At 45.0% G+C, this 16,863-nt stretch overlaps 1 protein-coding gene across 1 annotated transcript in view; it reads left to right on the plus strand.

The window, feature by feature from the left end:
• Positions 1–15,672, plus strand: part of LOC142583286 (protein maelstrom homolog) — a 60,057-nt gene extending 44,385 nt beyond the window's left edge. The window contains exons 13-14 of the mRNA XM_075693694.1: positions 9,431–9,673; positions 15,465–15,672. Of these exons, the coding sequence (XP_075549809.1) occupies positions 9,431–9,648 (218 nt within the window). The 3' untranslated portion in view covers positions 9,649–9,673; positions 15,465–15,672. The remainder of the gene's footprint in view (positions 1–9,430; positions 9,674–15,464) is intronic.
• Positions 15,673–16,863: the final 1,191 nt, after the last annotated feature.

Here is a 16,863-nt window from a genome sequence, read left to right on the forward strand (position 1 = left end):
CTTGTTATTCCTTGTGTACATTAATGATCTGCCTAACAATATAAGATCTTCTATCAAGTCTCCGCAGATGATCGCACACTATACCGTGAAATTAAAAACACTAATGACGTCGACTTATTGCAAGCAGATCTTAACTGCGTTACTGACTGGTGTACGAAATGGAAAATGGTTTTAAGTGCATCAAAATGCAAATCCATGTGCTTTTCACGTCAAGGCATCTCGCCACTGGCCTCTTACAGCATCAACAATGCTTCGTTAGCCCTGGTTACCTCGTGTAAATACCGTATTTACCCGAATGTAACGCGACCCCAATTGTAACGCGAGGGTCGACTTTGTGAACGCGCAAGATCAAAGACGCAAAAACGCGAATTTAACACGAGGAACCGAAACTATAGAACACGAATGTAACGCAGGAAACAAACTATGGGAAAAGTCAAGAGCAGCTTTATTGAAGTACCTGCAAACTATGCCTTATCTTCATCCTCGCCACTGATGTCGCCATCGCTGTCGTCATCACAGCTGGACTCCTCTTTGTGACTAGTTGTTTCCCACAACAGATCGTCCTCACTTCCGTCGAGGGCATTTGAAATAGAACATTTCTTAAATGCGCGGTGGACTGTTTCATGAGGCAGCCCGTACCAAGCAGCTGAAACCCACTGGGCAACAGTAGATGCACTCTGGCGTTTGTCTCCCTGCAGGTGTTGAGGTAGATCCACATTCAATCCAGTCCCAATACAGCTGTCGCAAGCGATCCTTGAACGGCTTGTTCAAGCAAACATCCAAGGGCTGAAGAATGGACGTCATTCCATCCGGTATAACAACCAAATGCGTTCGGTCACGCTGAAGCTTTTCTTTCACACCGGGTGTGAGGTGACCTCGAAAAGAATCCAGCACCAATATTGATTCTGGATGCAGCAATGCACCTGGCCTTCGGTCCCAAACGCTGGAAATCCAATCTATGACGAGTCCCGAGTCCATCCAGCCTTTTTCGTGGCAGCGTACGACAACATTGTTCGGAAATTTTTCTTTCGGTATAGTCTTCCGGCGAAAAATTATGAAGGGAGGGAGCTTGCGACCATCAGCCAAACATGCGAGCATAACTGTTATCCGATTCTTCTCGTTTCCAGTGCTTCTAATCCGAACTTCGTGTTCACCAGACTTGTGCACTGTCCTAACCATTGGCATATCAAGGTACACAGGGGTTTGGTCGGCATTCCCGATGTGTCCAAGTGGCATGTTGGTAGAGCGGCGGAGATCAATGACATACCGCTGAAATGCGAGAAGTTTCGATTCGAAGTCCTCGGGTAGTTTCTGACATATCGAGGTAGTGCGTTGAAGGGAAAAACTGGCCCTTCGCATGAACTTCTGTATCCAGCTGCGCGATGCCTTGAATTGGTTTGGCGCCAAACCCGCGTCTCGCGCAAGTTCACGTGCTTTGCACTGAAGCATTTCAATGCTCACACCAAGAAGCCGGGAGCGTTGTTCACCAACAAAGTCCGCAAGACGACGCTCCAAATCCGGGAAGCGGCCTTTCTTGGGTCCACGGAAACCTTTTCTTTGACTGTTGCAATTGAACAACTCCTGGCGATGCTTCCTCCATCCCCTTATCGTCGATTCGTTGATGTCCAGGCTTCTTGCGGCCGCTGAGTTACCGACTTTTTCGGCGAGTAGAATAGCGTTGCGCTTGAAGCCAGCAGTATACTGAGCGCAAGAGCACGCCATTTTGGATGTAGGCACATTAAGCAAGCAGGAACACACCAACGCGTCGAAGCACAGACCATGCGGCTATGCACTGCCTGAGGAGTCGGTGGCGTAGGTTACGGGGTACTATCGTGGAAACAAGTGCCCAGGACGCGCCGCCAGTGGCCCAAACGGACTGCTACGTCACTAGAATAAAAAAAAGGCGCGTCCATTTCGCGCTCCACTCGTTCGACACTCACGAGCGCGTTAGGTGACTCGTTGCTGGCGCGCTCTCGTTGGTGTCGTCTGCTCTGCCTTTTTCGCGTTTGCACCACGTTTGCACCGCATTCGCGACTCGCCCTGACCGTGGTTCGCGTATTGGTTCACCGCTGAATTTGGAGCGCGCGACTTTGAAGGAGCAGGTGAATCGACACGCACGTAAATGCGGCACATTAAGCGAGCTTAATAATGAATGTTTGGTGCCTTTCTTAACATTTTTATACCTAGTATTCGAATGTAACGCGGGGGGTGACTTTTCACTTCTGTTTATGGTAAAAAAACTCGCGTTGCATTCGGGTAAATACGGTACCTCGGTGTACATCTGACATCAAATTCATCCTGGAACCAGCATATCACCTACATTACTGGAAACGCGAACCACATGCTCGGTTATGTAAAAAGAAACTTTTCTAATGCACCCATTTCAGTCAGACTCCTTCTTCATAAAACACTGGTTCGTTCAAAGCATGACTACACCGCGTCGATATGGGACCTTCAAGCTAAGTCACTTACCGTATTTACTCGCATAATGATCGCACTTTTTGGTCAGAAAAAACTGACGCAAATTCAGGGGTGCGATCATTACGGGGGTTAAATTTCCCGCGAAAAAATTTTTTTTTCGTCCCGCGTTTGCTGCGGGATGCGGGTGCGGGACACCAAAACAAAAATGGCGGCCGGCGGAGCAAGCTGAATGCGCCGAACGCGATTTTTTTTCTTCTCGTGAGTACATTACGTGCATCGAAACAGTTTCTTCCGTATCAGTAATGAATAATATCGTTAATATCGGCAAGTTTGCGGCAATAACATAGCCATGTCCACTTTGAGGGGGCAGAAACAGATGGGCGCGCTTAGCTGCCAGTGACATAGAAACACATGGGCGGGCATGCTGCGAAAACTGCGGCATCTGTCTTCACTATTATCCTAATACCGCACGTCTGCGCTAAGAGTGGGTGAATATCTTAGGTGTGTTACAAACATTGGCGTATGAATAAGGTACACTTTTGACGTATCAGTGTAAACGTGGCTACTATCATTGCTGCTCGCGATTTGTTGTATGCCCATGAGTGCAGATGAGAAGAATCGAAAGGCACCTTTTTTTGTTGTTGTTGACGACAAAATTCAGGGGTGCGATCATTACGCGAGTGCGATCATTATGCGAGTAAATACGGTATATCTGTGTTGGAAGCTGTTCAGAACCATGCCGCTCGTTTTATCCTCCACAACTATGACGGCACATCAAGTGTCACGCTAATGAAAAACACTTTGTCACTACCATTACTTTCACTGCGCATAAAAATTTCACGACTCCGTCTTTCTTTTAAGATCTGCAATCTGAATCCTGTTTTGAGAAACACTTTGCTCCTTCCACCCACCTATGTTTCATCGCGCATTGATCGTCCACGCAAAGTGGGCATTCCACGTTGTCGCACTACCGCTCGCTTAAATTCTTTCATTCCAACTACATCATCAGAGTGGACTCACTTGCCAGCAGATGTGGCACTCGCTGACGATCTCGAGCATTTTAAGGAAAAGTGTCTGCATTTCTTGTTGATGACATGTGTGCCCTTCGTTTCGTGGTCCCTCATGAACTCTTGTGTTGCTGAATTCTAGTTTGCCTTGTTAGTTTTTGTTTTCTTTTCTCGTTTTTTTTAGCTTTCCATGGATGTGCACAATTGCTGAAATCTGTAAAACTGAGTGCAGTGAGCTATATGTCATGCTGTGAACCATGAATGTATTTCCATTTCTTATTATCTGTGTTATTGTATGTCTTGTTCCACTCCTATCAATAATGCCCGCAGGGCCATGAGGGTATTTGAAATAAATAAATAAATAAATGTTGTTTTTTGCTCTCATGAAGTTATGTGGAATACTGGCAAATGTGCAATGACCAACAAAATAACTTCGCATTTATTCTGTGGTACTCTGCTATGCCAACTGAACGTTGCCAAAAATTAAAAAAGTAACCGAGGGTATTATGGTAACGGCATTCACTGAACATTTATGGGTGTTGTTCATGGTTGTCACAGTCAGTATTTCTTGTTCGTTGTGCACATATACATATTCTTACCTAATCGACAAAATGTCAATGAAAAATTTGCGGAGGACGTTGAAACATGAGCGATCAGTGGGTTCAAAGCAACCTAGGATTCTCATTAATATATGCTTGTCCAGTAAGTGAGGTAACTATTGTTAGCTAATTAACCTTAATATTAGTTGTTGGTGCACAATAAAAAAATCTCTTGATTAGCAATAACAAAAGCCTATCAACATACAGTGGGTGCTGTTTGCATTAATCCCTTTGTTATCTTCTTCTTTCTTGGCCACATTTAGTCGGCACGTCCGGTATGTAACTTAATAGTGATTTCCGAGGGACGTATGTAGGTTTTCTTTCTTGGGTGCGTGACATTTTTTTCCTCTACTGAACTTTCCTCCACCTTGCGGGCTTCCGCAGAACTGATTTGCCGTACCCTAGTAGTGTTCTGCAAAGTCAAATAGAATGCATCTTGTCTTGCTTTTTCTGTGTTTCATTCATGCATGCCTACCCGCCATGGTTGCTCAGTGGCTATGGTGTTAGGCTGCTGAGCACGAGGTCGCGGGATCGAATCCCGGCCACGGCGGCCGCATTTCGATGGGGGCGAAATGCGAAAACACCCGTGTACTTAGATTTAGGTGCACGTTAAAGAACCCCAGGTGGTCAAAATTTCCGGAGTCCCCCACTACGGCGTGCCTCATAATCAGAAAGTGGTTTTGGCACGTAAAACCCCATATATTATTATTATTATTCATGCATGCCTTACCTAGCATGCCCCAAAATGCGTATCTTCTGCTCCAAAATGAGCAATTCCTGCTGCAAACCTGCTCCAACGTGTCACATTTGCTGCTCTCCAAGCTGCTCCAAAACTCCCTCGGTCGCTTTCATCCCTGGCACAGAGCATTGGTATGACCACCACATCTCCCTCACTCTCGGAAGTCTGTGTTATCCGCACGTTCCTTGCTTGTCAAGCTCTCACCTGTGTGCTAACTGCACCTCGGTAAGGCGAAATCGTAATGAGCCAAGTATCTCAATGCACTCGCCTGCCCGCGAGGAGTTCATAACTCGAAGGACCGCTCAGCAGCATTCAGTTGGGCAATAATGCTTTCGCATTCACAACTCATAAGAACTGCTTAGGTGTCCTTAGATTTTCATGTTGAGTTTCAGTATTGAGTACTAAGTTACTGGAGAAATGTCTTTCGCCAACACTTCCTGCAACGGCCATGTTACGATGGCGGCAGGCAAACATAGTGAGTTTTTTCGAACTCCCCAAGTGCTGCGAAAATATCAGAAAAATCGGGCAGTCTTAAATAAGAAAAAAAAACGAATGTATCCCTTTTACTGGCCTAAGGGCTTTCTAAAACGCCACAGGCACATCCAAAATAGCCCTAAAGGCATACCAGAACACTTATTGGGGGCATCGGTGCTCGTGCTGTGATAGGAGATGGCGGATACACACGTGTATAACTGAGGAATACATACCGTGACTGTTACAATTGCCCCCTTCCCACTCATGGTATGCTTCACCGCAGTACTTTGCATATGCTTCACCATTTAACACTTCTGTATTGAGGTGAAGCTGACTTTCGGAAATCAGCATTATGCAACGCGCCATGCTTTCGTGCTTCGAAGCCATTGGCGAGGATTACAAAGGCGGAGTCGACATTGCTAACAGTGGCGAATTGTTTAAATGAAAAACACGGCACCAAACAGCAGGAAGCTGGGTAGTGGCCTAGCATTGCCGCAGGGGTGGCTACAGCTGCCAGCAGATCTGCGTACGAGAGCGCCGGTTCGAGGTGGCGAGATAATCAAAATGGTAGCGGTGGTGGCTTCGATTAATGCTGTTTTGGACCTGTGGTCATGGAAAAAAGTCATTGGTTGAAATTGTTTTCATACTTTCTGCCAATCCCAGCATAGTGCAGGATGTAGAAGTATTATGTAGGGTAAAGTGCAGTGATCATAGGTTAGTGAGGTCTAGAATTACCTCAATTTGAGAGAGAAAGAGTAAAATTGGTCAAGAAAAAATGGGCCAACCTAGACACAGTAAGGGTAAAAGCAGACCTATTCAGGCTAGTGCTTGCAAACAAATATTCAGCCTTAGAACAGAGAGATGAAGATGACATAGAGGTAATGAATGAAACCATAACTAGGCTGGCTTCAGAAGCAGCAATTCAAGTAGGAGGTAAGGTACTAGGGCAATCTGTAGGTAAGCTCTCCTAGGTAACAAAGGCCTTAGTAAAGAAACAACAAAGAATGAATGTACCCAACTCAAGAGATCAGGTAGAATTTGCGGAACTGTCAAAACTGATCAACAAGGAGAAAGTAAAGGATATTTGAAATTATAACGTGAGGCTGAGAAGCAGTAAAAAATGGATGCAGCATGAAATCAGTGCGAAGGAAACTTGGCAGAGGACAAACCAAGATGTATGCACTGAAAAATAAGCAGGGTAATATCATCAGCAATTTCGAAGCTATAGCAAAAGCAGCAGAAGAATTCTATACTGACCTGTACTGTACCAAGAGCAGCCATGTTACCTCTATTCGAAGTAGTGATGAACATGTCACAGAGGCTCCTTCTATAACTAGCGATGAGGTCAGAAGGGCATTGCAAGACATGAAACAAGGAAAAGCGGCAGGGAAGATGAAGATGAAATAACAGCCAATCTAATTAGTGATGGAGGAGACATAATGCTTGAAAAACTGGTGGCCCTTTATATGAACTGTCTATCGACTACAAGGGTCCCAGACAACTGGAAGAATGCCAACATTATATTAATCCATAAAAAGGGGGACATTAAAGAATTGAAAAATAATTTCATTAGCTTACTCCCAGTATTATATAAAATATTCACCAAAATAATCTACAATAGAATAAGAACAACACTGGACTTCAGTCAACCAAGGGAACAGGCTGGCTTCAGGAAGGCATACTCTACAATGGATCGCGTCCATGTCATTAATCATGTATTAAGAAATCCGCAGAGTACAATCAGCCTCTCTGTATGGCTCTCTGTACGGCTTTCATAGATTACGAAAAGGCATTTGATTCAGTCGAGATACCAGCAGTCATAGAGGCATTACATAATCAAGGAGTACAGGATGCTTATGTAAATATCTTGGAAAATATCTACAGAGATTCCACAGCTACCTTAATTCTCCACAAGAAAAGTAGTAAGATAGTTATAAAGAAAGGGGTCAGACAAGGAGACACAATCTCTCCTATGCTATTCACTGCGTGCTTAAACTGGGAAGACTTAGGAGTGAGGAGCAATGGTGAAAATCTTAGCAACCTTCCATTTGCAGATGACGTTGTCCTGTTCAGCAACGCTGGGGATGAACTACAACAAATGATTGAGGTCCTTAGCAGAGAGAGTGTAAAAGTGGGGTTGAATAATATGCAGAAAATCATTAGTTGGGGAAGGGAACAAGAATTCAGGATTGCCAGTCAGCCTCCAGAGTCTGTGAAGGATTACGTATACAGTCGCCGACCTCACGGGGACTGTGGAAATGTCCGAATAAACAGGAGTCCGAAAAAGCAGATTAAGAAAAAAAAAAGAAATCCTTTATTTCCACGCACTTATTCGGACTCGGCAGTATGCTTGAAGAAATCGTGAATGCGCCGTTGCACGCTGTTCCGTTTACGCGCAATCAGATAAGCCTGGATCTCAGAGAGGGTCGTACGGTCACTATAGGTGGCTGAAAGTAGTCACTGCTTCTGCACGCTCCACGTGCGACGGCAGCATAGCACATGGTGCGTCATCTTCCGACTCGGAGTCATAGTCCGGCGGTGCAGCCTGATGAATGATCTCACCGTCATCGAGTTCTGAGCATGTCAGTACAGCAGTGTGAGCACCTGTGAAACTGTCAAATGAGACGGTGTCTGGAACCACTGCACAGGCCTCGGCAGAACACTTCTGGCGTCAGTGGGGTGCACATCAGAAGGTGACAAATCCTAGGCCTCCCGGCACCCGCTTGCCGGCATTCCCCAGCGCAATCTGCGCGGGCACTATCGGTGCCATTAGACACTTGACACGATGTTTCCGTATACCATGTTGCATCAGTGCAACCTCGACACAGCACGCAAAGCAAACATCATCACGCCATCATGCCGATACCAGTCACACAACCGAATAATGTGACCTACTCGCAGCGTCGTGCACAAAGAAACAAACAAATCAACTGCTGGATTGTCTTGACATGGCTTACTAAGCTAAGACCGGAACTGCTGTTGCCACGAACCACGCAGAAATGATGATGATGAGTGGGGATTTGCAGTAGGGCCACTTCGTGGGGCAGCAAGGAGGCTTTGTTCAAAACAAAAATGGCATTCAGCAAGTCGAACCAGGCACCAGTCAGAGTCGGTGCATGGTGCTTTCGATCCAGTTGGCTCAAGGAGTGTTCGAAAAATCAGACGACAGGTTGCAAGGTGTCCAAGCTTTCAGCAGTTGTTATACATAATGGTCTATGGAGAGAATGGGCGGTGCAGTGAAGCAGACGGAATAATCGAGCATGTCCGAATTTTTGGAGTCCAAGAAATCAGTCAGCGACTGTAGTTAGGTCAATTACACACAGGGGACCCTGATCATGAGGAGGAAATTTACAGAATAAAAATGGGTTGGAGTGCATAGGGCAGACATTGCCAGATCCTGACTGGAATCTTACCGTTATAATTGAAAAGGAATGTGTAAAATCAGTGCATTCTACCAGTGCTAACACACATATGGCAGAAACTTGGGAGACTGAGAAGCTTGAAAAAAGTTAAGGACCATGCAAAGAGCGATGGAATGAAGAATGTTAGGCATAATGTTAGCACAGGAAGAGAGCGGTGTGGATCAGAGAGCAAATGGGGATAGCCAATATTCTAATTGACAATAGGAGAAAAAGATGGAGCTGGGCAGGTCATGTAATCCGTAGGTTAGATAACCGGTGGACCATTAGGGTTACAGAGTGGGTGCTATTGAGAAGGGATGTGTAGTCGAGGTTGGCAGAAGACTAAGTGGGGTGATGATATTAAGACATTGGTTGGCGCAGGACAGGGGTAATTGGAGATCGCAGGGAGAGGCTTTCGTCCTGCACTGAACATAAAATAGGCTGCTGGTGCTGCTTATGATGATGATACATTGACTCTATGGAGTATGGGGAGGTGTCGCGAAGGCGTCTGAATTATTGGGCATGTCCAAAAAATTTGGGTGTTCGGAAAATCGGTCATAGACTACAATAATGCTCAGTGCTTGTGTTTGTCTCTCTCAATTCCTGTCCTCATTTCTTGTCTTTCACATAATGGAACCTAACCAACTAGCCCAGCTATCAGTCATAATGCTCATATATTGAGCATCTTAATGTTGGGTATTTTACCAGGCGAACATCTCCGTAGCTAATTAAAATGTATCTCGTAATGCTATGAATAAGTGATTGAGTGAACTAATGAAATCTTTGCAGAGTGCAGTGTGTCAAGTGGTGCCAAACCAAAGGTAGGAGCAGCTCCATCGCGGCTAGCAGCCCAGTTTTCAGACACCTCGTCAGTCCTGCAAGGCATCGGTCGGGGGTTGCCACTGCCTGGTGTAAGTGGCATACAGAGCCCGGGGAGTGGCTCCACTTTCCGAATGCCAAGGCAGCCCCGCACTGAGCCAGCTTACATCAAGATCCGAAAGCCATAGTCTCCTGATGACTCTGTTGGCAAAGGTAGGTTGGTTCTGTGTGGGCTGAGTAATAAATGGGGCTGGTTGGTTTGAGTTTTAAGCACTCTGAATTGGAGAGGCAGTCACAGGGCACAGGTATAGAAAGACAAAGCATGATCAGTGACTTCCTAGTTGTGCTTTGTTATTCTGTAGCCGTGTCTCTGTTGCTGTTCGTGCTGTGCTCATTGATTTATCCCTTCAGTAAGGTTTTGCAGGCTTTTCTTTTAGTTTCTACCATCTTCACTACGGTGCCCATGCAACCCTTCCTAGGGCTTATTCACAAAAGTGACTTGCAAAGATCGCCTAAACAAGTTGGTCGTGTATGGTTTCTTTGGTCGAAAAGCGACCATTTAGCCACGCTATTATAGTCGCAAAAGTGCTCAATTAGCAGTGCAGGGTGCAGGAAATCTGTATATGCTGACGCTCTTGTTTCCTGGAGATGTTGGTACAGGCAGATAAGAATGGGGCAAAATGCAAGACGTTTTGGTGTAACGCTGGGCAGGTCACACAAGCTGGTTAGAACATAGGTTTCTGTGAGCCGCTTCTTGGCGCCAGTGACAGTTTGGCATGCAGCCTCTGTCAATTGCCGATGTGAATGTGTCCTCGGGATGTTGAACCTCCGTAAACTATAATTACACCATTTCTTGCAACACTTCTGCGCTACATTACATCTACATTAATGACTTACCCATGAACATATCTTCCAGCATCCAGATGATGTCATTGTTTACTGGGTTTACGATCTTAATGACCATTTCACCCGTAAAAACATCCGTAACATTCTCATTCCCCGTTTAAATGACTAATGACCATGAACTCAACTAAAAACGAAGTAGTTGCATTGATTCACAGGTAAACTACACCTAACTTCGCTTACTGTATAAATAATGCAGTATTACTTAAATACCAGTCTAACAACCTTCCTCCTTGAAACGGCTCATAACTGCTGTTTGATCTAAAGCATCCAAAATAGTGATATCATATTTACTCACATAATGAAGGCAAACTTTTTTCTAAATATGGTAGAACCTCGTTGATATGTTCCCGTTACGTATGTTTTCCCAGCACCAATATTTGCAATTGAGAACACAAAAATGATCCAGTAGTGTTATGCTCAGTTTTACCGGTTCGTTCGTTCCTGGAAAATAAAATTTTTCGGCACCAATGTTGAGTATGTCACCAAACTGCAATTGTATGCGACGTTTTCCAGCTGCTAGATCCCGTGCGAACACCAAAAGGCGCGAGGCGCGCACAATCGAGAGCGGTATATAGCCGCCCGTCTCATGTGAAAACGACGCGCACAGCTTATTCTGGCAGCAAGAAATCTCCGCCCGGGTCATTGCAAACTGCATTCACAGCTATCGTCGTCAATCCTATTGCGATAAGCATCTTTACTTATCTGTCTTACACTGCATGGTGTGTAGTGCCATTGGTAGCGTACTGCCCGATTTTAGTAGCCAATAATTCAAATGCGCTGCCATTCCCTGCTGCACGGGGCACGATGTGGGCACCAAGTCTCGCTTCAGCGGCATCCGGTGGCATCCACCAGCTCGATTTCACTTCGGTTTCCAGTCGCTCTCTTAAAACACCACGGAATAGAAAAACAACAAAATGCGTCTCAGGCTGCCGCAGCACCACCAGCTCGACATGCGTCGACGTCTCATGCCGCAAAAATACACGCTGTGCTTCACAGTACTTAGATGTCAGCGATAGTTGTCTTTCAAGAAAATTTCCTTAGTTACTTCGGATCTTACGTTCTCCCGGCTAGTACGCTTTTCTCGCGGGTTTTCCCAAAACATATGAATGAGATTCTATTGTACTTACACAAAATTAGAAACTACATTCATAATACAGGTTAAAATTTTCACCGATATTTTTTTCTGCAGCCACTTGAAGTAGGAAACACACTACAATCAGGCGTCCTATACAGCGCCTGACACACCAGAACAGAACACCAGCTGGATCTGAGGCATTTTGCTGGTCCGTAGTGTCAGATTAGATGCCTGGCATGCAACAAAAGCAAGAGACACTGTACAATTTGGTGACCGATAATAGTGTCTGACGTGGCAGAACTGCAGTCGCATCTGAGTTGTTTTGCTGTGATGTAGCACCAGATCAGACACGTGGCGTCTCAATAAACTGGGCAAGCGACCGACAACCACACCGTCTTTTGGCCGCAGTCAATGACAGTGCGGCTGGCTTGTGATGTTCTGCGATGTTCCCTCTACGGAGGCAGCACAACAGGAGGGTTTCTCACCACTCTGAGTGTTGTTCACTTTGGTTGAGGCGTTCACCTTCATTGTTGTTCACGGCGTCACAAAACATGGCTACAATTTGCTTCTGACACGAAATAGTTACTAATTGAATAAAATGATCTTGAAAACTTACCTTTTCTGCAAGGCAACGCCTCTTACTAAGCCACTGGCGAGATTGGGAGCCGCGATGTGCGGGTATTTCGCGGGTGGACAGTGCACACCGATTGAGCGAGGCTGCTCGTTTGGCTTGCACTTTTGCTCTTCACATCTGCGATCTCGAGTAAACAGATTGTATTTAATTATGCCTGATATAAGTGCGTAATTGTTAATTGTGTTGGCAAGAATAAGGATTCTTTGACGAACTTGGGCTGGATCGCAAGTGCCGTTGGCGGAGCTGTTCCAGTCTGTGCGAGTGACAAACCCTTCACAACATCAGTGGAGTCGGTGGACGACACGCTGTTGTGAAGGGTTCGTTGCTCATGCAGATGGGATTTTCTTACAATGTTCATGTAAAGTGAAGCAGCGTTGGGCAAGGTTGTTTGTTTTGTCACCATCTGTTTTTCAATGTGGTTAGTAAAGTCTTGCTTTTCGTCTTCGATTTATAGTTACGGCCTTGCTTCAGGAATGTCAGTGGATAATGACTTGTCACCCCTACAGCATGGTTGAGTAGAGTCGCATTGTTGGTGGGACCTGCGGAAAACAAGAAGTCGTGCAGCTGCTTTCCTCTTGTCATTGTTGCTATCTGTCCTCATTTACATTTTTTTATGCTAAGATTGTATGGCTTACATTCTCTACTGCTTCATTCACCAGTGTAGGCCTTTGGGCCACTCTCACATCCTGAGAAGTGCTGGGAAGCATGTAGTCAGGTACATAGCCAGGGAATGACTCAGTCTCTGCACCGACGTGTGAAGAACCGCTCTGCATCACATATATGTGCTGCATATCTGCCAACTTTCTTCAATTTTGAGTGAATTTTACCAAGTTAATCACAATATGTTGCACCAAGTTTAACGAAAAATAAAATTCTGTTTGCAAAAATGTCTTGAACTTCCTTTGGTACAGGATTTCAAGGAATGTATGCAAAAAATAAATTGTGATCGTACCTGTGCTTGCCCTCCTGTAGCAGTGCAGATGCCATGTAGTACCAGAGGTGTACCTGCTGTGAGTACCGTATTTGCACGATTCTACCGCACCACCGCTTGTAACGTGCACTTATATTACTGGCTAAATAACAACAAAAATAACTTGGTGCCTATTCTACTGTGCACATCAAGTAACGAAACTTGAGTTGACGCGTACTGTGTTGAAACGATTTGATGGAACATAATATAGACATAGACACGCACACTGGTGAATCTTAGTGGCTAGTCGCTATTGGAGCCTGATGACACCTCCTTTTTGCTGTCTACTGACCGCAGAAAGTCATTTCTAGTTCCATTTAATGCATTAGAAATGCCACACTTCTTGAAGGCTAGCGTAACCACCATCTGCGGGAGGGCATTCCACGCAACATGAAGCCACCTTGCGACGTCTCCAAGTGTTGCCTTCTTCAGACGACCCATTCGGTGACAGTGTGGCTAGCTACCTTGCATTGAACTTTCTTTTAGTAAGAATCTGTCGTTTTTTATTTTCAGTGGAATTAGTTACGATTGTAATGCATATGCAAATTTGAACGCACCTTTTATTAAGACGGTGCATTAGAATTGTGCAAATATGGTAAGTTTACATTAAGAAACATTCCTGGTTTTGGCACAATCGGCAGCAGCAAGTTCGCTGCAGTCATTTGTCTGAAAACAATGTTGCCGGTCTCAGCTGCTCCAAGTTTCCTGCTGCTTGTGCGCTGTGTCTAAAAGTAAATCATCGTTAATAAAGTGGGTATGCATCCCACAAAATGATGGCGAGCTCACAGCAAGTGAAACAGAACTTGGGAGACCGTTACGCTTCACTTTTTAGAGACGAATGTGATAGGATTAACGGGTTACTTTCCTTTGGTTACAGGAGCTGCCCTGAGAAATTTGGCGTCAATGCAAACATTGTTTGACTTCTTAACGAATTTTATCAATTCTTTACTTCCATCGGGAGTTTTTGCTCATGTCCAATGCACGCTCAATGCACAAATGCTGCCACCACTGTATTTTCTACGTAATGGGACCCTTCAAGCTATCGCTTAAAATTCTGTCGGAACCCATCTCACAATGAATGTTTGTGTTAATGGGATTAGCATTAAAGCAATGTAGCATTGCTACATTGTATTGTGCATACTATACATTGCACAATGTATTGGCCACTGCTGAAATTCGCTATGTATGAGGGGTGTATGCAGCCAAGTGGAGTCCTGTTGCTCTTTGAGCTCCTGCTGCTGCTGCTTGTGGCAGTGACCAGTTTGGCCAATGTGCACTTAGTACAGCTGAGCATAATCTTGCAGACGACATCTGGGGCACAGCAGATGAATGCGATGATGTGTATTGCTAATCGCATTAGCGGCGACTGTCATTTTCTTCCACTTTGGACTCCCACTGCTGCTTGCATGCATAAGCAGCAGTCCCCTAGATGCCAAACTACACATATGCTTGCCACATCGGCCTTGCATTTGGTGCGCCTCGCGAGGAATAGTGGTTTGCACCTGCAAGATCTATAAGTGGGTGTGGCAGTCTGTGTCCACTTGGTTCACTGATAGACGTTTTGACAGGCATCATCTCGGGCTTTGTTATTGATAGTGCTTCAAAATGCTGAAATATTGGTAAACACAATTTCTTTATTTTTTAGAACCGTTAGATCAGCGCATAAAAAGCAAGGAAAAAGCATATTCTTGCTTGACACAAATCTGTCTTGCCAAGTATTGATTGTGCTACGCCGTTGCTCAGTAACTTGTTGTGTGGAAACACGAGGCAGGCAGAGCCCGATAAAAGAGTAGTAATGTCAACGTTTACCAGGATATATGGGTTCGGCCAGAATTTTTATGAATTCTAAAGTTTGCAGGTAGGGCACTCTCATAACTTCAATATCAAATAATAAGCAGCAGAACAGCAAGTGACCGAAGCAATGAATCTTTAGTGTTCCCTCTTTCGGTGGACATTCACTCATTAGCGGCTTCAGCCACTAACATGTCAGTGAGTGCTGACACTTGCTTTGGATGCTACCAGTACGTCTTTTAATGCACACCTCGATGCAGCAATCACACAGCTGCAAAATATCAGGTGAATGTGTTCATGTGACAATCTCACTGCATTTGCTGAGTGCACCACAGGTTCACTGCGAGCCCGTTGACAGACTCGCTTCTTCCCAGCAGTGCTGGTCCATGGGGATCTTGCGTTGCAAGATAGGACACCACTGAGTTGAATTTATTGAGGTGGACATACGGAATGGAGCTGACACTCTTAAAGTGCCACTAGTTTCAGCAGTGGGCTCGGTGTTCACTGCTACAAATTTGATTTCCGGAATTATTACAGAAAAGCGCTCATCTTGTACTGTGGAAGTAAATAAGTAAAACCAAATGAGGTGAAGTGGTGGTTTCAATATTATGCTTGTCCTATTTTCCAGGAATGGGAAGAGGCGCCTTCTGAATGTTCCAAAGATCCCGTCAATGTGCCTTACGTCGAGAAAACTGTGATGCAGCTGGTGACACTGGGACAAAGGGTGTCTTCAACATTTCCTTTTAAAAATTCTAGGGTACCTGTTTGTTTTTGTTCATGTCAGAAGTCTTGACCTGTTTCGTTGTGTGAAGTAAATGTACCAGTTTTATGCTTCACGTCTTCGTTTGTGCTGTTACATCTGGTTTCAAACACCCTAGTTTTACTGGTTCACTGGCCAGCTGGCAGATAACACACGGGTTCCCAGTTGTGTTCTGTTGGGCTGCCATCACCTATGAAAATAAGGTCATTGCAGCTGAAGCTGCAATGACCATATTTTCATAGGTGATGGCAGTGCTGCTGTACAGGTGTTACATGTGCAGCAGCACTCGAAGACAACGGTAGGGCCCTTATGCAGGAAGACGGTAGGGACCTTGCGCAGGTGGGGGCCTCGCACAGGAACTGTAGAAAATACTTTGGCTATTGCCTGTGTGCAGCATCCTCATGTATTCATGCAGTTTCGAAACAGCGCAGATTAGTATGCATCATTCAGATGCTTCCGTGTAACAGTACAGATTATTATCGTAGAGCTTGGTGAGTATTACCATGTGGCTTGGAGCTGTTAACTCTTCTAATATTCTCTTCAGGTATAGTTTTGTATATTAAAAACACTGCAAATGTCTGCTCTAACCAAGATTGCATTAGTTGGTATGGATATAGGTAGTATAATGTAGAGAAGGCAAGGGGCAGTGTGTCTGCCGCTTCTAGTCTGTTTTTCACTGCCGATAGACTTCTTATTGTCAGCATCCGTGCAGCTTCACAGAAAGCTGGACGGGGCTTATGCCACCGTAGTGAAGGATAGACTTGAGCATAAGTTCCAATTGTGAACAATTTTGAAACTACTACAATGTGTTGTTTTGTTTTCACGTTCACTTGTACTTAAAAAGAGCCTTAATTAAGGCTGGAAAATGTTCAGATTTGAACTACTGCATGTTTAGAAACAGGATACCGAGTGATTACACATTGCACTACATTGTAATTAAATGTAACAGGCTTTCTGGTGACACCCCTATCTCGTTTCAGTGTATGCCTATGGTACTGAGCACAAGCACTGGACTCTCATAGAAATAGTCCATGGGCTGCGAGAACTCTGCTACAGGCTTTGCCAAGCCTGCTGTGGTGTTAACATAGCATGTTCAACACATAACATGGCCTTGCAAATGCTCGCTTGGTGTCCTGGAACAGGATAGGTGGAATAACTTAGTATATTCCTGCGCTTCAATTTCAAATGCATCGTTTAATAAACAGTGAAGGTGGTGATGGGGAGAAGTGTTGACTGTAGGCTCTTCAGCTTCGTTGAGCCTTACGTC

This window comes from Dermacentor variabilis, chromosome 5 (assembly GCF_050947875.1).
Source record: "Dermacentor variabilis isolate Ectoservices chromosome 5, ASM5094787v1, whole genome shotgun sequence".
NCBI classification, from domain to species: domain Eukaryota; kingdom Metazoa; phylum Arthropoda; class Arachnida; order Ixodida; family Ixodidae; genus Dermacentor; species Dermacentor variabilis.